The 22,596-nt window shown below is 45.0% G+C and overlaps 1 protein-coding gene across 1 annotated transcript in view; it reads left to right on the top strand.

The window, feature by feature from the left end:
* The first annotated feature begins 10,216 nt into the window (after positions 1 to 10,216).
* Positions 10,217 to 22,596, top strand: part of ELAPOR2 (endosome-lysosome associated apoptosis and autophagy regulator family member 2) — an 81,343-nt gene continuing 68,963 nt past the window's right edge. Inside the window, exon 1 of the mRNA XM_033162013.1 lies at positions 10,217 to 10,422. Coding sequence (XP_033017904.1) covers positions 10,267 to 10,422 — 156 coding nt within the window. The 5' untranslated portion in view covers positions 10,217 to 10,266. The remainder of the gene's footprint in view (positions 10,423 to 22,596) is intronic.

The raw sequence follows: 22,596 nt of genomic DNA, 5'->3' as shown, positions 1-22,596 counted from the left end.
TGCTCCAAGCAAGCGCTTCTGGGGAGTGACACTGTAACTGCAGCTCTGAAGGAGGTCACATCCCTGAAGGCTCTGAAGATCGAGGGCTGTGACGCATTCAGCTTGAGGAGGCTGCCTGGGGCACCTGACCTGACTCACAGCTGGCTGGCAGCTCCATCTCTAAGGGAGGACTTCAGGGCACAGAAGCAGCAGCTGAGGGATGGGCAAGACAAGTCAGTGGAGAAGAGGGTCTGAGCTGTGAACCACGGTGCAGCTGGGTACACTCCGGAAGTGACAGCTTTATTTTTTGAGAGGCGAGGATTGCTCTTTATGTGGCAACATGTGCTGCTTTGCTTATTTTGGAATATGGCAAGGCAGCCCAGCTGTGTTTGGGGTTCTCCTGCTCATTCTGCCAAGGGGACCTGGAGTTCTGTCCCCAAAGCCTGGGATCCATCTAGGAGTGCAGGAGTGCCTCTCTTTGCATCTCGCCTCTGATGGCAACTCACTAAGTGGCCTAAAGGAATGGGCAGACAGAAGGTCAAGCAGAATTTGCTGGTACATCCCCAAGTGATAAACATCTAGACAACCGGCCACATTCCAGGAAAGGATATTTATGACATTGGCTGATTCTTGGATTTTTGGGTTTTGGGCACCCTCGAAGATTTTCATCCCCAAGTGATTTTCTTTAGTAAATGCAGAAAGGTTTCTGGCTCCCAATTGTTTGATGACAGCAACAACAAAATTACCTTTCCCAGCTAAATTAGGCTGCTGAAAGGAAGAAAGTGGACTAGGAGTGGCCTTTTGTGTGAAATGACATTGAGCAGATCTGGTACTGAAAACGAATTTCTGGGCTCAGAAGGACAGTCTCATTATTGTATCCCATGTTAGTTCTACTCCAAGTAGACCCACTGATATTAATGGGTGTGACTAGTGTAGGCACATTCATTTCAGTGGGCCTACTCTGAGCACCTAGTTGAATACAACCCTCTGTCCTTTTGTACCTGGCTCTCATTGGCAGATCTTGGAGATCTAATAAACAGAAACACACACAGAGCAAAGACCCCAAAATCCTTAAGTCTGCCCAGCACTGCCGTAAGTAGGGTTGCCACCATGTGCGTAGCCAGGGGGCAAGACTTGGTTAGGGGAGGCAGGACTTTTGTTGGGGGGGGGCAGAACCAATGTGACCGGTAAGTTAAATATTTTTATTGCTTTACTTGATGGGGGGCAGCTGCCCATGGTTGCCACCCATCCCTAGAAAAATGGGATTGCCCTCTTTTTGGACAAAAGCGTCCTGTGTTCTGTTTGGACTTTAAACAGAACACCTTTCCCCCCATATTTGAGCTGTGGGTCCAGCTGATGAGGAGCCTGGCATGATCATGTGAGGGACAATAGAGAGTAGAGGGAAAGAGTTTCTTCCTGTCCCTCATGCCTTCCTTCCTTCCTTCTCTCTTGCGGGTGCTCCTCCTCAGCCGCCACCCACTGGGCTAGCATGATGTGGGTCTGCCCCTGCTTGGCCCTTCTGCCACCCCAACCTGACCTCCTCAATCCCCCCCTCTTCCTCTGTGTTCGAATCTCTTCCGACATCAGCATGGGCGAGAGGCTGGTGCTGCAGCTCAAGTTGCCCATGGGAGCCAGCATGCAGGAATCTTTTTGCCCAACATGGGGCTCAAACTCATGAGCTATCCCAGCAGTATGGTGGTGATAATACTGATGTGATAATACAGCCTTTTTGTGGCAATCTTGTGTGTTTGAGAGGAGTTGAAGGAGCACCTACTTCTACATCCCTAATGGAACTAGTGCTTCTAATAAAAGAGAACTAGAAGGAGCAAACACAAATATTTTATGTGCAAAGCAATCTCACATCCCAGAGAAGGGAATGAGTGAGACCTTGCCTAAAACACCACTAGACATTAAAATTAGCTGAGCAGTTATCACTGAGGATGTTGATCTCTGCAGCAGCAGTTGAAGGGTCAGTTTAATTGGAAATCAGCATCATATACTGATTGCCAGTTGAAGGAGGATGCTTCATGTAATTTCAAAGTAATAAAAACCCAAACCCAACCTATTTGCAGAATGTCTCCCCCAAGCATGGTGGTGGGTAGGCTTTGGAAAAGCCAAATCCTGCATTTCATGCCCAAATGTTAAAAATCTCTTTTTTTCATAATCATTTTTATTAGTTTTACACACATACAATATATTTTACAATTTATTACATCGAAAATTCTTTCCAGTAGCACCTTAGAGACCAACTGAGTTTGTTCCTGGTATGAGCTTTCGTGTGCATGCACACTTCTTCAGATACCATATAATTTATTACATATTATCTTTTGATATTTTGGCTTCCTTTAGCCAGGACTTCCCTTAATCCTTCCATCTGGTTTCCAAAATTATTCCCTTTTTGTTTTTATACTTCTTCTATATATCATTGCTTTAATATTCATATCTGACATAATCATTACTTATTTCATCTTACAACAATATTTATTCTTTACTACAAAGCCTCTTGCAATCCTATTAACGTATTCAATTGTGTTTTTTCCTTCAAATAATTTACAATTTTTTTCCAGTCTCCAATGAATTTCTGATCTCGCTGTTCCCGAACTCTCCCTGTCATTTTATCTAACTCCGCATATTCCAATACCTTCATTATCCACTCCTCTTTCGTCGGCAATATATCTTGTTTCCATTTTTGTGCCATTAGAATTCTGGCTGCAGTCACTGTATATTGGAAAAGTTTTGCGTCATTTTTTTAAATTTCCATATATGTAATGCCTAATAAAAAAGCCTCTGGTTTTTTTTAGCAAAATTATATCCTAATATTTTCTTCAATTCGTTATATATTTCATCCCAATAATTTTTCACCTTTTTACACTCCCACCACATGTGATAAAAGAACCCACATTTTCCTTGCACTTCCTGCACTTATTATCACCTTTATGCATTTTTGCCAATTTAACTGGGGTAATGTACCACCTGTACATCATCTTTAAAGCATTTTCCTTTAGTGCGTTACATGCCGTGAATTTCATCCCCTCTTTCCACATTCTTTCCCAATCTTTCATCATAATATTATAGCCCAGATCTCTTGCCCAATTTATCATAACTGACTTTACCTCCTCGTCTTTCAGTTCCCATTCCAACAATATTTTATACATTTTGGATAATGTTTTATAATTATTATTCAATATTTCAATTTCAAATCTAGATTTAACATCATTAAAAGCATTCTTCTTCATATCACTTCTAAACATTTCATTTATTTGATAATAGTGTAGCCAATCATTAACGTATTTTTTCACTTCTTCATATGGCTTAAGTTTCCATTTTGTTCCATCTTTTTTAAGTAGCATTTCATACGTTGGCCAATTCTCACTCATATTTGTTTTTTTTTAAAACTCAAGACCTCCAGTGGTGATAACCACCATGGGGTTTTCCTTTCTAATAAATTTTTATATCTTTCCCAAACTTCATAGAGAGATTTTCTAAATATATGGTTGCCAAATCCTTTGTGTACTTTTATTTTTCCCTGCCATAAATAGGCGTGCCAGCCGAATCTGTTGTCATGTCCCTCAAAGTCCAATAAATTTGGGTTCTTCAATGTCATTCAAATGTTAAAAATCTCAGTCTTTTTCTCTCCCTGGAACTGGAAGCAAAACATCACAAATTTGCAGTACTCTGTTCCAGCAGTTGTGGTGCATTTTCCAGGCATTTGATCCGTGTCACAAAGGTGGACCCCATTCACTTCAGTGTAGTAGAAAGCTTTCTAATGAATCTATACAAACAGCAAATCATGTTTTCAATTTTTTCAGTGTCCAGGAAAGGTTGTCTTGGGATGGTGGTGTGCCCCTGAACCATTTACACATAGGAAATGAGAAGGCAAGGCTGGAACGCTTCTCCCCAACATCATAGAATCCTAGAGTTGGAAGAGACCACAAGGGCCATCCAGTCCAACCCCCTTCCAAGCAGGAAACACCATCAAAGAAAGCATTCCTGACAGATGGCTGTCAAGCCTCTGCTTAAAGACCTCCAAAGAAGGAGACTCCACCACACTCCTTGGCAGCAAATTCCACTGCCGAACAGCTCTTACTGTCAGGAAGTTCTTCCTAATGTTTAGGTGGAATCTTCTTTCTTGTAGTTTGAATCCATCGCCCCGTGTCTGCTTCTCTGGAGCAGCAGAAAACAACCTTCCTCCCTCCTCTAGATGACATCCTTTGATATATTTGAACATGGCTATCATATCACCCCTTAACCTTCTCTTCTCCAGGCTAAACATACCCAGCTCCCTAAGCCGTTCCTCATAAGGCATCGTTTCCAGGCCTTTGACCATCTTGGTTGCCCTCTTCTGGACATGTTCCAGCTTGTCAGTATCCTTCTTGAACTGTGGTGCCCAGAACTGGACACAGTAAATTCTCTGTGCAGAGGGAGGAGCCAGCAATGCAACGTCCCATCCTTCTTGTCTGATGTCACACAGCCCAGGAAAAACGTTGTCTGGTTGTCATCATAGTTACGTAGAGAAGAGAATTTTAGTGAGAGGATTTCTCAACCCCCATAACTTATGACAAGAAAATCAGCAGCTTCTGAAATTTCATTCCACCCCTCCCCACTGATAAAGCCATGTCCTAGTGTAACTCCCAACAATTATAATATCTCCTGCTCTGTTTTTCAAATGAATTTTCTAATGATAGATGATAAAAGGAGTTCTGCTAGGTTTGACATGGGCATTTTTAATCCTCAATCTTTCTTTAAGGAAAAAAAATTCATTTTAATGTTCCCTCACCTCAAGCAGAATGTATCATTTCCTGGTATTTTTCACTCCTTATCTAGAATTCATCCCACTTACCCTCCTGATATTTCTGGTGAGTGTGCAGTGAGTTTACCTCTCACAAAATGTCAGAAAGAAAATGCCTCAGGAAAGCACAAAGGTTTTGAGTTTCACTCGCCTGATAGGGTTAGCAGCAAAAGGTTAATGGTTTCTCTCACCCCTTTTTGCTGGCTAAGACGCCATAATGCCAACCTAGAGACCAAGCTAATCTTGGAGCAGCTGCTAGTGGGTTTCTTCTAAACATGAAGACATCTGCTTAGATTCCCCTTTTCAGTTGTGTGTTGGGTAAGAACATCAGCTGCGAGGAAAATATGATACAGCCACTTTTATGCCACTGTTTGTTTGCAACATATGGCTTAGTTGGGGGATGGGCAGATCATTCTTTTCCACATTTGTGTTGCTTTCATATTTGTACATTCATAAGTCAGTTTTGTACCATTTCTGCATTACAGTAATTTGCAAATGTTTGAGAGTAGGTTGAAGAAACTGGTTTTATGATATGCTATTTTAGTTTCACACGGATTGGACTAATGGATATGGACATTGGACAATGGAAAATGCTAAGTAATAAAAATCAGCCCAATATTTTTTTTTTGGAGGCCAAAAGGGAAGGGGGTTAAAAAAATTGGTTGAGGAATTAGGAAGGTGCAGAAGTATAATGAAGCCGAGGAAGAAAAGAAAGTTTAGTAAATAATTACGGAATATATATGTTATTAAAGGTGTTAAGGAGGAAAGAAATTTGGTTTAAGTTAGGTTTGGAAGATGTGAGGAAAACTGGAAAGTATATGTTACATTTGAAGTCAGTAGGGGGGGATGGGGAAGTCAATCTAAAAGACAATTTTGTTGAATGTATGAATACCCGGCCCAAGAAAGGGGCTGGGATTAAGCAATGATTTAGTGTAATATGAGGTTAAACGTGGAATAATTTTATGTGCTCCTGTGAGAGAGGGGTTTTGATATTTTGCTCCCCTCGGTGGGAGAGGGGGGAGTATAAAAAGTTTAACCATGTTATGATTTGTGCTTGTAATTGAAAAATCTTATAAATTTTTTAATAAAAATAATAATAATTTGCAAATGTTTAAAAATGCTTGAAAATTCATATTTAAATACATATTTTAATCACTATATATAAACTTGTGCATGCATTTAATGTAAAACACATTTAGATATGCACTTTATCTCAATGTATGTATTTCCAAACCCAATTTTATCCTAAAATGCACATTTTAAACACATTTTGGTCCCTTTTTTGAGCTGTATAAGAAAAATTGGGACAGGGTAATTATGTTCTGATCTAGAAGGTACGCATAAGGACAATCCCAAGCCCGTGGCTTTGTCTACATGGATAAATGCACTTGTTTAGCTGATACATAGGAGTCTAGCAAAATGTACTGTGCGTTAGGCAGCCAACCAAACCCCCTGCAGGCCAGGCTGGGGTTGTGTGGAAGGACAGTCTGCTGGGACTGAAACCCTTCTTCCAACTGTTGAAGTGCTGGGGGTGGGATCCTATCTGGTGACAACCCAGGAAAGTCCTGAAACCAGTCTGCATGTCAGGGGTAGGTAGCTAACATGGTACCCTCTAGATGCTCCTGGACTACAACCCCCACTATCCCTGACCATAGGACATGGGGCTGATGGGACTTGTAGTCCAACACTATCTGAAGGGCACTGTGTTGGCTACCCCCGAGGGAGGGGACTGGGCCAAGGCCTGAATAGCTGGCAACTATGATATGACAGGGACTCACAAAGTTATGGTTGCCAGTGGATCAGCAGGGGGAAATGGTCTAGCCTGTTCTGGTACTTAAAAAAAAAGATCCGGTGATTTTTCCAAACATTTTTTTTTATTTCATACTATTTAAATTATACAACAATGGGAACAGAAAAGCAGGGATGGACTGAAAGGAAGGAAGGAAGAAGCAAGAGGAGGAAGTAAGGGAACTCAAGCGTCTCAGCTACGCCAAGGAGTTAGCAATATCCCCGGGTCACTAAGCACAAGTTTCAGTAAACCCAGACACAAATACAGCCATGTGTATTTATATTCTTGCTGCTCCTGCCTGTAGGCTCCAAGTTCATAGGAGGACAGAGAATGTAACTCTGTGATCCCGCATTGTACTCAAGGTAGAAAGATCTCCTTCCCGTGTTGCAGCATTAACTGGTTTGCCACCAACAAAGCAGAGAAGACCCATTGCTCTTGACTTGGGGGAAAGGTTTCATATGGAGGGTATCCAGTCACAATAGATACACGTCTTTAAACCATAAAGAGGTTTCTAGGGCTAGGTTGGTGATCACCAGGACTTCTGCCCAGAAATGGGTTCTTGCCAAGCATGCCCATATGGAGAGGATATATTAAGTACCTGCATCATTGATTATAGTTGGGAGGCAGGCATCCATTTTATTGTTGAAGCAGACGTGCTTCCAGATCTAGCAAGGACCGAGCAATAGAAGGAAGCACTACTTTCCATAGCCCGGGTGGCTTTAAAAGCACTTTGATCTAGTAGGTGAAGCTTTTTCATGGCTGTCATCTGCTAATGTTTGTGGATGAAGCTTTTATTAAAGCTGCACAAAGAGCAGAGTCCAGTAGAAGAGTGGGCAACATAGAGCTTTCTCTTATCAGCATGGGAACGTCTGCAGGATAAAGAGCAGCTACGTGGGTAACAGGATGCTCATGGGGTGTCTGCCTAAGGCTTAAAAGTAAATTGTGGTAAACTCAAGCAAACTCCCAAAGGGTATGGAGGATTATTACAGAAGTTGCCAAGAATCTGAGTACTTTTCTGGAGTTTTAACAGGACACAGAACAGCATTTTCAAAACACATTGTGCTATAAAAACAGGTGCACTTCAATTCCCATTGCAAAGCATGACACCACTGTTAAAATCTCATGGGAGCTGAGTAAGGAAAACATTGACTTAATCCTGTGGGCAAATAGTGCAAGAAGCAGAGAGCTTTGTTTACTTGCAAGACATGGAGCCCGGTCCTAGGCAAAGTGAAGTGTGCCTAACTCTGTTGAATCCATGGGCTCAGCTCAGGCGCCCCAAACTCTGCCTGGTTTGCAGGTTTAGAGTTTGGCTAAAGCAGAGGTGGGAACCTGTGGCCCTCCAGAGGTTGCTGGACCACCTCCCCCATCTTTCCTGACCACTGGCTCTGCTGGGGGAACTGGGGTCCAGCAACATCCAGTGGGAAATGTGTTCTCCTGGGTGAAAGGGAGACTCCAGGGTGAAACTGCTGAAGTGAATCAAGGTTCTGAATAAATACTCCTGCCTTTAAGTGCTCCAAAGCACCACAGAAGTGGTGAATATCTATCAGTATTCCAGGAACTGGTACAGCCTTTCACACGGGGTCCCAAGGGACACACTCCCTGCCAGGCAAGTGGGCACAGACTGCAGCTGAGAAGAATGAGGGACATTTTACAAAGTCCTCAATTCAAATCTTGCTTTGTCACACCCACTCTTTCTTGTATATACATACATCATTTTATTTGCTCAATAACTACAAGCATAACAAAAGTAATGGTAAGTAATAAATAAAATATTAAAGTACACAATGAAATGGAACATTTCCACATAAGATTTAAAATTAAGATATCAGAAAACTATATCAATACCAGCAATGCCCCAACAAAAGCCTTTAAATAACGCCCCAGCCCAGGGGTCTCAGTCTATGGGAACCGTGCAAACCCAGAGTAACATGGGCTCCCAATCTGTGGCCCACCCACGGGGTTCATTCAGCAAGGCTGCGGATTTTCGACGGAAGACGGGAGACCCGTCGCGATAAATACTCACACTGATTTTTAATTATGCTTGTGCTGCTTTTATTTCTTCCACCTTAGTGTATTACAGTTTGAAGTCTATGGAACTCCATAAAACATAGCGTCAAGTTTCGGATTTGAAAATAAGGGATCAGCACCCTCACCTGTCCCGGGGACAGTCTACGGTTCTCAGGGACAGTCCATGCCGCGGTAATCCCCCCAGGCTACAAATTAATTTACACCAGGAAAGAGCTCCCAGGAAAGAGAAATCAGGGCAGAGAAAAGAAAGCACTTATTCACGCAGCACATAGTTAACCTCTGGAATGCCCTGCCACAGGGAGCAGCGATGGGCACCAACTTGGATGGCTTTAGAAAAGGATTAGGCAAATTCATGCAGGAGGAGAGGACCACTGATGGCTTCTGGCCAGGTTGGCTCTGCTCTGCCTCCAGTTAGGGGCAGCAATGCTTAATCTGAGCACCTGTTGCCAAGAAACATTCGTCTATTTTATCTTCTTCTTCTTTATATATCTGTCTGTCTGTCTGTTATTAGGTATTTATATTCCACCTTTTTCTCCAAGGAGCTCCCTGGTCCTAGTCCTCATTTAATCCCCACAACAGTCCTGTGAGGTAGGCAGGCAGGCAGGCAGGGCTGAGAAAGGCAGGAGTCCCCGGACTCCAACTCTCCTTCCCGGAAATAAGGGAAATTTAAGGGATATCAACAATAAGGGATAGCAGCGGGAAATGGCTTGGAATAAGGATGTTTCCCGCAAAAAAGGGAGACTTGACAGCTATGCCATAAAAGCAATACCGCATTTAGCCTGGTGCATTAAAAATGCTACAGCAGATGCCCAGGACCCTCATCTGGTCCAGGCAATATATTCTGCCGTTACCGGCGAGGCGCTGGAGACCCCACGGCTGCCTCCAACTGCCCCCGGCGCGGCCCGGGCTGCGAGCTGAAACGGAGGAGCCCCCGCTCGAAGCCCGGCTGCTCTCCGGCTCCCCGCCCTGCGCTGCGTCCTCGGCGGGGCTAAGCGGGCCACCTCCTTGCTGCGCCCCGACACCCAGGTGGCCCCCGAGAGAGTCCTGTGGCGGGGACACCCAGAGCTTTACCCGGCCCGCCGTGCGCTCGAGGGACCCCTCCGCTAGTGCGCCCCGAATGGCGCCTCTTTCGCGGGAGCGCATCTCCTCCTCCGCGGCGCAGCGCGGGCCAGACAGGTGCGTGCGCCCTCCGCGTCTCGGCCGCAGGAAGCCCCGTGCAGGGCGGCGGGTCTTCTGGGCGGCGGCGGCAGCGGCATCGCGGAGCGGCGGGAGGCGCCGCCGGATGTGGCGGCCACGAGAGCGCGGAGCTGCGGCGCTGCGCCGGCGCCTGCGCACTGCGCGCCCCTTCCTCCTCCTGGGCCCCTCCCGTCCCGGGCTCGGTCCGCCCCGTTGGCGACACCACGGAGGGCGAGAGCGAGCGAGCGAGCAGGTGGCGCGCCCGGCAGCCGCTCCGTTTCTACGGGCACGGAGGAGGAGTACCAAGGCGAGCCGGCGCCGCGCGCAGCGCCTGCGCCTGAAATGCGCGCCAGCGCCAGGAAGAGAGCAGGAGAGGCTCCTCGCGGGGATCGGGCGTCGTCGGGGGCCAAAGGAGAACCGGCACGGGTTTGAGTCGGGGTCGGCAGGGCCGGTTAGCTCGGGCTCGGCGACCAGAAGCCCGGCCAGGAACTGCCTTTGTGCCAGGATGCGGGCGAGGCGGCGGCGCTGCTGTGCCTCGACGGGCGCCGCGCGGGCACTGAGCATCCTCCAGTGGTGCCTGGGCGGATGGGCTCTGCTGGGCTGCCGGAGCGCCGAGGCGGTGGCGGCTTCGTCCATCCTGCAGCTGCCTCAGTGCCAGGAGGTGAGATGCGGACGCTTCTTCTTCTTCTTCTTATCCTCCTCCTCCTCCTCCTCCCTCTCCCTTTCCCTCCCCGTCGGGCAGACAGAGCCGAGCTGGACTTTGGTGCGGCAATTGGGGAGCCCAATGCCAAAGGCGGCCAGGAGGCGCCGCGCCATCCGCTCTCCAGCTCGCTCTCGTCTGGCAAGTAATAAGTTGGTCTGGCGAAAAGCAAAGCGGGCCGGGTCCCTCGCTGGGATATCCATCCCCTCGAAGTATCAGCGCTTCTTGGCCGAGGAGGGGAGTTCCCACATAAGCGCTGGGGCACTAATATGATTTCAGATAGTGCTTTTTTAGGGTAAAAGGTCTCCAGCAGGTCTATGAACTCGGGCTGCTTGCAGGCGCCGTGTTCCTGGCGAGTTCTTCCCGATTTGTATCCGCGGAGACTAGACCTGAGCGACTTTAGACGGGCGTTTGCTCGGATTCATTTGCGGGGGAGCTGGATGATGCAGTTGCACCGAAGCAGGTGTGGCCTCACACTTTTCTTGTAGCAAAAACCTCAGGTTGTTTTTTTTTTTTTGAGAGGTGGGACTGAGTTTGGTGTGCAAGGGCTCCCAAGCGACCGTAATTGTGCATCTCGAATTGGGTGGCGTGTGATCGAGTTATACCCCAAAATAGCGACAGCAAGAAAGCGCACTTCGTAATGCTTGCAATAAGCAAGTTAGCCGATTAGTATTATAGTATTAGTATTCTCATTTTGCGGGTAAAAAGCGGAGGCTGCGGGGTTGCCACTCTCCCCTCCCTCCCTCTGCTCCTGTGCCATTTGCAGCAGGAGCATCGTGACACCTAGAAATTAAGCGAGCAGGGAGATAAATGGAGCGGGGTGGGGGGAGCAGCTCCTGCTGAATTTCTGGGTGTTAGGAGCAGAGCCAGCAAAAACGGTGGCATCCTTAGAGATCGAAAAGTCCTCCTGCTTGTCTAGCACAAAGCGAACACGTGTCTGCTCAGAAGTAAGGCCTATTGAATCTAATGGGGATTGCTGCCGGATCACTTCATAACTGAGGTGCGATTTTAATTGAAATCTTCCTGGTTCTTGGCTCCTGTTCTAAGGAGCCAGCTGCACACGGCAACTAAGCAGATGCCGTGAGACATTGATGGGCTTTCTAAATATTAAAATCATCTCTCTTTCTCTCTCTCCCTCTCCTCTCCCCTCTCTTTGTGTGTGCGCGTGTTTAGCTTTGGACAGAGGAACTTGAGGGAGTGCTTAACCCTCTTCCTGATGAGTGTTGTGTTTTCTGAGTTTAACAGTCTTCTCCAGCAGCTTTTCACCTCTGTAGTGCCTGTTACCCTGATATAAATTAATCTGGAACTCATGTGGGTGGGAGATGCATTCAGAGTGTGTGTTATTTTGAGGGAAGGAAGGAAGGAAGGAAGGAAAAAAAGAAAGATGTTGAAGATTGAACCTGGGACCTCTTTCACACAAAACAGATGCTCTACCACTTAGCTAGGTTAAAGTTAAGTTGGACTGAAGCAAGCCTGCCTTGCCATAGACCAGGGTTTCCCAAACTTGAGTCTCCAGCTATTTTTGGAATCCAACTCCCATCATCCTTAGCAAGCAGGACCAGTGGTCAGGGATGATGGGAATTGGGGTCCAAAAACAGTTGAAGACCCAAGTTTGGGAAACCCTGTCCTAGACGATGCACTGAGTGTCCTGACTGAGGCAGGATTTGAAACCTTATTTCCTAGCTCCTTGTTCCATATTCTATCCACATTGTCTCCACAAGGTATTATTACAATTATGGGCTTGCCATGTGTACCTTTTTCACCCGATGCAGCTGATGAGGCAAGCTGTTCCATTCAGAAAGGGCAGGGCATGCACTAAACAACTCAGCTCAGCCTTCTTCACTCTTGGGACTGTGGATGTTGTTGGATAGATAATCTTTGGCTAAGTTGGTTGGGGCTGATGGGAGCTCTAGGGCAACAACATCCAGTGGGCAGAGGATGCTTTCAAAGGGCAGCTCCGCCCCCTCCTGATTGTCTGGCTGTCAGGTCCTTCACGGTGTGCCATTGGTTGATTGACAGGTGGGCAGCCTCAGCCATCTGGCAGATTTGGCTGTCAGGGGTTGAGGAGATAAGGATCTGGTCAGCCTGCCAGAAAAAAAGTTCCCAAGCCCTGGCCTACAAGGAGCTGCAACCATTTTCCCCTTTGCAACATTTGAGTGCTGATACGATCTTCTGTGCTGTGCATGCAGAAGTCCAAGGGGAAACCGCTGGTGTCTTCCGTTAAAAGGTTGAAGAGGCAGGGGCTGGGAAGCGATTCTCTGCCAAAGAGAGCTTCTGTCGGTTGCAGTAGACAATAGAGGGCTAGATGGATAAATAGCCTGACTCGATATAAGGCAGTTTCAGAAATGCCCACTCTCACCGAAGAGCCTCTGATGACAGGCTGTGCTGTGTGCTCAATTTATATAGGGAAAATGTTCCATGCAGGGTCTTTTTTGTGGTGGCACAAAGAGTTGAAAATTATTCCTGAAGGGAATTGGCTTATTTCTCTTTCTCCTCCTGGTTCAGAGAAAAGCTAAGGCATTCTTATTTCACCCAGATTATGGCACTGCTGAAAAATGTATAAAATGGAAACTGCATCCCCCCCCCCATTGTTAATGTTGACGTTTTGATTAATTCTGTATCAGTATTATGATTTGGGGACATTTTGAATGTATTTTAGACAGTTGGCTTATGGAGGATGTTCAGCAGAAGCACAGGGCTATTTACTCAGAAATAAGTTCCATGGAGGTCCATGGATAGCCTCTACTCTATCCTTCTGGATGGTGTTTGGATTTGATGTGGGTGTCCCTGCACTTGGCTCTGCTGTCCTACCACAAGGGCCCCTGCTAGGACTGCTGGCAAGCCTAAAGGGAGAATCTCCCAGATCCTCAGCCAGTCCACTTACCAATTATGTGCCCAACTTTCACTTCTCTGCTGCTCTGGCCTTCATGTGGCAGAACAAAAACCAGAGCAACTGCTGCTTCTGCCCTGCCCAGTGCAAACGGCAGAGTTTCGGAGGTGCTGGTGGCTTCCCTGCAATGTTCATCTCTGCTGTTTCTGACCAGGAGCTGTTTTGTTGTTCAGTCGTTCAGTCGTGTCCGACTCTTCGTGACCCCATGGACCAGAGCACGCCAGGCACCCCTATCCTCCACTGCCTCCCGCAGTTTGGCCAAACTCATGCCAGTCGCTTCGATAACACTGTCCAACCATCTCATCCTCTGCCGTCCCCTTCTCCTTGTGCCCTCCATCTTTCCCAACACCAGGGTCTTTTCCAGGGAGTCTTCTCTTCTCATGAGGTGGCCAAAGTATTGGAGCTGTTATTATTTATTAAATTTATACACCACTCTTCATCAAGAGATCCCAAGGTGGTTCACAGAATAAAATACAAGATAAAACACAAGTAAATAATTAAACCAAAGCAACAAAACAATAACCTCCCCTTCCCACAGAAACATTTAAAAGTATGTAGGATATTAATCTCTGTATATAATAACGCCGGTTCCTGGGTTGTTCCACACCAGTCTCAAGTGACCAAGAAGCAAGCCCAGGGTGGGACTCTGCAAAGAAAAGGATAGGGATATACAGATAAATACCAGCTTGGTTTTCAGCCGTGTACATTTGGCTCTACCAAAAGAAATAAAGAAACTTCAAAACAGATTGCATCTCCAGCACTGGAACCCTGAAGTGAGTCCTTAGCTCCCCTCCCCGCCATACTTTCTGCTTCATTATGGGTATTTGAGTAGTAAATCAACAAACCAACCAACAGTATAAAGCCCTGCTTTAACAATACAGTACTTCACGAGTCGTCCTGTTCTGCCTCCTCCAAGCAATTCTTTATGTTTCTTAATAACCAGTTATCTGAAGAGAAGTCATAGCAAGCAATTTGTTTTTGCCCTGGATCAAGTGAAAGTCAAGTTTTGAGGTCTGGCGGACATGCATGCTGAACTCAGCAACTTTCTGGAATAAAATAGTTTGGGGAAATGTTGAGGACTTTCTCTGCCCATCTGTTGCTTTCATGGCCGGTGTGTTCAGTTTTCAAGGCCTTTTGACCTTGTAGCAGTTTGAAAAGGAGGCCAACTTGTTGTCATACTAGCAAAAGATTTTAGACCGTAGCAAGCTGGTGCTAAGACATAATATATATTTGAACACACACACATTCTTTCTCCTCAGAGTGTGATCATTTTTTGTTTGTCGTTAAATGATACTGCCTTCAAATGATATCTCTCTTCCCAAAGGATGGAAAGTGGAATTGAGGGTGTGTGTGTGGGGGGGGAAGAGACTGATGAGCAGGTCTGGTTGTCTATTGTTACTCATGCAAACACTTGTGATAAATGAATGGCAGGAGCAGGAGAAAGAACAAAGGGGGAAAGTTGACCGTTTTAGCTGATACTAAATTTCCTGCTTGCAGTTGCAGTGAATATTAAACCAAGTCAAAACCCAAACTTGTACATTTAAAAAAATGACATATCTATATCTATCATCTATCTATCTGTCTGTCTATCTATATCTATCATCTATCATCACCCTTAGTTCCTTGCCACTTCTGGGAGCTTGCAACCAAGAGATCTCAAACAGGGGCATTTGTGAGGGCGTTTAGTGGGAGAGTTTGAGGCGGAGGCCAAAAGTAGTGTCTCTCGGTGTGAGACAGACGAGCTCCCATTGCTCTGTCCCAGCTCTTGCCAACCCAGAAGTTTGAAAGCACACCACTGCAAGTAGATAAATAGGTACTGCTGTGGCAGGAAGGTAAACGGTATTTCCTTGAGCTCTGGTTTCTGTCATGGTGTCCCATTGCGCCAGAAGCGGTTTAATCATGCTGGTCACATGGCTCAGAAAGCTGTCTGTGGACAAACACTGGCTCCCTCAGCCTGAAAGCAAGATGAGTGTAGCACCCCATAGTCGCCTTTGACTGGACTTAACTGTCCAGGAGTCCTTTACATTTGCATTTTAACAGCAACACCAGAACTTGCAGCATACTAAGTGAGGAATGAATGTATTTTTCTAGTCACTCTGCGATCGATGTTCTGTCCCCTGTTCCAGTACATATATTGATATCTTAAGCAGCTCTTAAGTTAGGAGAATTAGCATCTAAATCAGATGTGATGAAGCACAATATATTCCACATCTACAGCACAATATATTCCACATCTACAGCAGAAATTGAACTTGTTCCGAGTAACTTCATGGCAAAGTCAACTAGCGATTCATACTTTCAAATGAGGCCCCCTATCCTTGTTTTATGCTTATGTAACTCTCTAGTCTTTGCTTATACAAGGACCCACCATTATCCCTTTTTCTGGCAAGGAAGAGTGGGTGGATGGAGAGCCTGTTTTGACAGCAAAACTCCTACCCTATGACTAAGGGTACATATATATAAGCCAACACAATGCGCCATAGACTGCTAGCGTTGTCAATATGTTGAGCTGAATAAAAATTGTTGCATTTTGATAAAAGAGTAGATTGAAAATATTGTAAGTCATCATCAGTCTTAACAACTAATGCACAACTAAGCACACCAACTGCCAGCACCTGTTGGGAACCCTCCACTTCCCCTCCTTGGAATCCTGAACATTTGGGATTTCCACCTGCCTGGAGGTATTGGCCAGCTTTCTTTCTTTCTTAAAGGATTATCAAATTGTGACTTAAGAAGTGTGTTCCTGCCCCCTGCCCCCAGGAGAGAGGAGAGGCATGACCAAAGCAGAGCAGGTGAGTCAGGAGTGGAGCATCATGGAATTGGATGCATCAGGTGTAGCCCGAAGCATTGTGGGGTGGAGGCTGGGGCTTCTGGGAGTGGACTTTTCTGCAGCAAACTCTTACACAATCAATCTTCTGGAATCGATGGAAGTGCAGACACACTACAGAGTCAGGCAAGTGAGCAAAGTGTACTGCCCCTGCCTGGCAGAGGACAGCAATGGCAAGAAGTATTCTCAGGGAGAGGGAAACCCTCAGGTCAACCCTCAGATCACTTAACTTCATCAGAAGACTTGGAAAAACCATGTCCCAGCTCCCTGAATTGGATAATACAGTCATGGTGTTGCTTCCAAAATGGTCACAGGAGCATATAAGCTCATTAGTTTTTTTAAAACTGAGTGGCATGAATGTATTTAGAGGCATGGGGAATGTTACTTCTTTGGCTGCTAGCAGTATTAGTGTGTGTGTGTGTGTGTGTGTGTGTATGTGTGTGTGTGTGTGAAGTCCCTGTGGAAATGAAAGGCAAGGGAGAACCTGGGTGAGGAGGCAGAGGAGGTGTCAACAGGGTTCCATCCCATGATTCATTTGAGATGACTAAAGAAGACAGAGGGAGACTTGGCAAAACAAATGGTGGGTTTGTGGCATGGGAAGGAGAGTGCTGTGGGAAAGCATAACCAATGGCTTCATTCTGCAGCACATGGGGCAACCAAACCTGTAGGCAGCCTCTGGCTGTGGTGAGCCCCATCATGCAATCTGTTTGGAGATGCCCTCATGGTTCACCAGCTTTATTAATTCAGCAGCAAGTTCCTGTAGGATACCAGCAAACTCACAGTTTTCAAGTTCCAGTGCTGTGGCCTCCTGGAGAATCCAGAAATTTAGAAGTGGCTTTCCTGGTGGGGCAGCGCTATCCCTTTTCTCCTTGGCAAAACCAAAAGTTCCTATCCCTCCTGTTTCTGATCACTTTGCTCTTCCATGGAGACGGATGCCATTAATTGATATGAGGTTGCAGTTCTGCTTAGATTTTGCTGCAACTGCAAATTCACATCTCTTTCTGGAACATTTTGCTGCCTATCTCTATCCTACTTTATGTTTCTATATCAACATTCGAAACATTTAGGTAAAGCCATCCAATCTTACTCTTTTTCAATTATAACTCAAAATCATTTTTTAAAATTATTTTCTTGGGTTTTGATTAAAAATGACCTTATTTGGGCCACTTTTCAGTGGTGGCTGTGGAAATGTGACCCTCTCTCCCTACTGACATCTGTCTTGAAACTTTACTTCATATTTTTAATGACAGGTGAATATGCACCTCTTCCACCGAGTTTTTGAAGAGAGGGATTGGTTTTGATGAATCTGACGAGTTGTTTTATGGTGTTCCTCTTTTATGCTGTTGCAGTTTTAACTTGGTTAAGTTTTTAAGGTTTTTTTTTAATTTCTGCATATAGCCCTGTGGCTGTAAATAAACAAATAAAGCCCATTCCACTTCTTCCCTGGTTGGGGAAAAAGTAACTCAGGTGGGGGTTCTCAGCATACACCATTACGGCCAATAGGAAAAATATCAATTTTTGTGAGCCACAAATAATAACCCTTGAATTTCTTTTTTAAACTTGCATTTTTAAAAACACCAAAACAGACTGCAGTTTGAAAACAAATAAAGTCTGGAGTAGGGTTACAAACGACTGGGTGGCTGGGTGGAGAATCTGGCTATTTGTGTATGTGGCCAGTGTCTGGAAAAGTAAGGGTAAGGCAGCGTTTTATTGGGGTGCCTCCCCTTGCCCGAATGGACAGTGTTTTGTGCACCACTGAGTGCCGAACTCTACCCTCCTGATCTTCCCCAGTGCACTGTGCCAGCAAACTCTTCAAAGGCCCTCCAGCTGCAGATCCAATGCAGGCTCTGTCCCCAGGTCTTGCTCAGATACCCAAATTCAATAATCGGCAGGACATTTTATAAGAGGCACCAAGGACCTTAAAGCATTGAACTAGTGTTCAGGTCAAGAGCTCATTTAAATCTCACAGCAGCTGCTGTGTATGTGAAGGAGTTATTCCAGTTTTGCTCATGTCAGACCTGTTGTTCTTCGAGGATCCTGCCTGCTCTCTTTTGATGAGGAGAGGAGAAGACACCAGTGAAAAGGTCTCTTTAGAAAGACCTTGAAGAGAAGAGTGAGCTAATCATGATAAGCAAGAGAGCAATCCGGAAAACCTTGCTGAAATGGATTTCCTTCCTAGAAGTTTAACAGCAGCTGTTGCAAACTGTTCAAAATAATGTAAAGACCATTTGCTATGCATTTATATATATATATATATATATATATATATATATATATATATATATATATATATATATATATATATAATATAATATTATATATATTTATATATATATATAATATTATATATATATATATATATATATATATATATATATATATATATATATATATATATATATATATATAAAAACTTAGTCTTTGTAGCCTGGAAGCTTGGGCCTGTTAACAAGGCTTATGGACTGGAGCAGGTGGATTTTTTCTCTTGAGCCTTTGCTGTCTACTAGGAGTCTCTTGTGGAATGTAGGTGGTTGGTGGTTGGAAATAATCGGAGGTGGAGCTTTGTTCTGTGGGGCTGCTTGTCAAGACAGCCAACTCATCTGTTTGACTTTTACGAAAGCAACAACTCCATATTAATGCCTAGGTAGTGGTTTAATTTTGCCATGGTATCAATGTAAACATGCAAACTAATGATTGTTACCATCATCATCATTCTTTATTCGACCATCAGTCAGAAAAGTGATTGTTACAATATTAGGCAAGCAGGAGCCTTGGTTTGAACAGCTGTTTTGTATGTGGCAGAATCATAGAGGTGGGGAGGTGGAAAGAATCAGCCCCCTACAATGCAGGGGTCTCAACTCAAGCATCCCTGACAGATGGCCATCCAATCTCTGCTTAAAGATCTCCAAGGAAGGAGCGTCCACCATCTCCTGAGGGAGACCTTCCCACTGTCCAACAGCTCTGCACAATACTTCTGAACTGCTCTCCATCCAAGGGCTATCACAGCTGGGTTTGACAATTCAGGTAACATAGTGTGGCCAATAGCTATGCCAATACCACGAATTTGTGTAAATTCCTGTTAGTCCACCCCATGTCTACAAAATAACTTCAATCTGTGGCTCACACATTTTGGCTGGCCTTTGTAGCCACCAACGTCATTTGTGGTCGCTAGTGGCTCTGCCACACACCATTGGGAAGAGAGATTCCCCCGCCCCAGCCTCATACAATATGAGAGACCTTTCCATTCCCCACATTCTCCCCACAATGCAGAGAACTCATGATGAATGATCTCTCATGTGATCACCAGAATGAAAAACATTGGGTGAAATCCACTGGTAGACATACTCAGAGCTGACCCATTGGCATCAAGTGACTTAAATTACTTAAATTCATTACTTTAAATGAGTCCACACCAGAGCAGCAATGGTTACCGTTCATTGTCACAACTTGCCCTGTCCCTTTTCTAAATTACCTGACACATATGAGACCCAGGAGAGGGCTGAGTGCTCCCCTCTGAATTTATACTGGAGGCACAAAGTGGCAGAGAATGGCAGCATGGTGAGAGATGCCTCCTCCCTCGGGGGGGGGGCATTGTGGGAGCGGAGGGGCCCCCACTGGCATTCTGAGTGATTGCCAAAACAAAAGCCATGCTTTCCTCAGTTGACCCGGGAGCCCCATTTGTGGGCACTTTGTCATGGGGAGAGGAACACCTGAGCATTGTCATTGGGGAAGATTTCTAGGCCCAGGCTTTCCATGTGTTTTTACTCATCATAGAAAAGTAGCATGCCCACGTGCATTCTGAAAGTGGTACAGCTTAGACACAGGTTTCCCATTTCAGTGACAAGCAGGCAGAATAAATTGGATAATTATAGCAAATTAAGACCACAAGGACTTAAATGTTAAGATAAAACCTTTTGCTGCTGTTCCAGTTAATTTGAGATTGCAGAGTAATTCCTGCACCATGAGGCTAAGCACATTTGCGTGGGAACGAGCACCCTTTTGTTGTAGAAAAGGATAACATACCTTTTAAAACAAAAATAATATACTGACCTGCAGGAAGAAAGTTTGAAACTACTGTCTTTTCCATTATGACTGTCACCCATGGTTAACATGATGCCGTTATTCTGTCCTTGTTTAGAAATGGAAAGTGCTGTGGGAGAATTCCTATTTCCTGGCAATTCAGTGCCAGGGAGGCTTCAGTATAGAAGCCAGCAAAAGCTGTCATGTTCCGTATCACCTTTTGAAGGAAGGCTATCCTTCTACAAAACAACACAATGATAAGGTTTACAAACTGACCGCTGACCAACTGGTCGGGCGCAAAGAGCAATTCTCTGCCTTGGAGAGTGCAGGGCCATGCATTTCACTTAGTCCAAGATAAATGTCTAACTGCAGAACCAACTTAATAGAGGTCAGAAATATTTAGACTCAGGGACTCTTAATAGTTCCACCCCAGGTTTCACCAATAGATTTTTTTTAATTGTTTGAAATTCAAATAAATGCATTGTGTTTTATTTTTAAAAAACAACCAGCCAACCAAACTGTTTTTGGAGCTGAAATTTGCTCAAATTTTAATCCCCAATCTTTTCTCTTAAACTTAATGTAATGGCAAGAGCCAAAGAAAGGTTCTGGTTAAAAGACTTTCTTATACTTTTTACACGATTTTTTTTTTGTTTTCCTCTTCCAAGGAAGGCTATTTAGAAATCCCTTGAGAATATTTTGTGCATCACACAGAGCAATCCTTTGGAGAATTACCAGCACTTTAAATACTTTATTGCAAGGAATTGTATTAATGGCTTGAAGGAAACTTTCAGTTTCTGCAGGACTCTAAAGAAAGTCTCATGCTTTTATGGTGAAGAACAATTTCATGGTGAGAACAATTTTTATGGTGAGAACAATTTCATGTAAACCATCCATGGTGCAGAATCCCTGTGAAGGCCCCTAGGCAGTCAAAATCTTGGGGGTGCCCTTCACAAATTATCTTCTAATAAGTTTTTGTAATTTCCTTTCAAGATCAAATCAATATTATTTTGATCCGTTGTCATGGTGCCCATAAAAGGTGTGGGGCCCAGAGGCCAGTGACTACTCTGACTGTTTTGTAATCTGGCACAGGGGTTGGCAACGTTTTTTGAGGCCGGTCTGGTCCACTCCCTGGCAGACCTCTTGGTGGGCTGGAGCGTGTGTGCCTGTGTGCGCTCCCATGGCGAGAAAAAAAATGGCGCTGTGAAAGAAAGCACGGAATCCCCACGCTGATCCACAGAACAGCCGTGGGCCAGTTCCAGGAAGCTCATGGGCCAGAATTGGCCCAGGGGCCTTAGGTTGCCGACCTCTTGTGTAGAATATCTACTGCACAAATCAGGTAACAAACTGACTACCCTGATCAAGGAGAGAGCCAAAAGGACCGCAGCAGGGAAGTCTTTTGGTTGCCCAGTTTCCAATGTTCAGGCTGTGAGAGTGTTGTTGTTGCTTATGTCTCCTAAATGGCAGGCCTACTAGGGTGACCCCTTGCAGAAGTTCATGCAAATCCAAAACCTTGCAGACTTGCAGAAGTTCATGCAAATCCAAAACCACCTTTAGAAAACCAGGAATGCAAAACCAGGTGGGAAGGGTGTATCCTGGAATAGGGCAGTAAGTTCAACACAGCAACATTTTATTACAGGTCTTACTCGTTAGAGCTTCTTTTTAGTGAGTGTCCCATTTCCCTGCATTAGGTGCTCAGATGCAACAGTGAGAAGTGTGGCTAATGGGCACAGAGGCCCTTAGTGCCTTGCTAACTGCCTCTAAGGGCTGGCTTAGCCTGGTCATCGCACAGTCTGCAAGGAGAGGTAGTAGCAGCCCCTGCCTGAGAAAATATGCAGACTGATAAATTGCAAATGTCCTTTTCTTGCAAAAGGCAATAAACTAGACCCCAAGTTAACCCAGCAATCACTTCTTTATTCTGAGCATGGGTGAATGTAGCTGACCAGGGTTCATTTCCCATGTTTTTTTCTCATATATATACAGTATGTGTGTGCATGTGCGCGCACGTGTGCAACTTCAGGGGAAGATATTGTACCGCACACTAGTTCACCAGCACAAGTATGCTCACAAAGACAGTGAATTTAATAAAAATAATAACAATACATGTGACTGGCATGGGGGAGACGACAACAGACTGATACCTGGATGCTGAAGAGTGAGACCGTGTTCTTTCATAGGTGCAAAAGGGGGGGGGGTTCATTTCCCCTCCTGATATGCAAAACAGCATCTGTGGCCTTATTCATTATTAATGAGAAATAGATTTTACTTAATTACCAGTGTCAGGAGGAAATGATCCTTTCTGCTAATGGCTATCTCCATTGCAATTATCTCTAAGGGGTAATGAGAGCTCACTTTTTGTTAATGTATCTCATTAGCCATGGATCATATTACAGCCAGCTAA

The sequence above is a fragment of the Lacerta agilis genome, chromosome 10 (genome assembly GCF_009819535.1).
Source record: "Lacerta agilis isolate rLacAgi1 chromosome 10, rLacAgi1.pri, whole genome shotgun sequence".
In the NCBI taxonomy this organism is placed as follows: Eukaryota; Metazoa; Chordata; class Lepidosauria; order Squamata; family Lacertidae; genus Lacerta; species Lacerta agilis.
The sequence above is the reverse complement of the archived record's forward strand: the minus strand, read 5'-3'. Positions and strand labels throughout refer to the sequence as shown.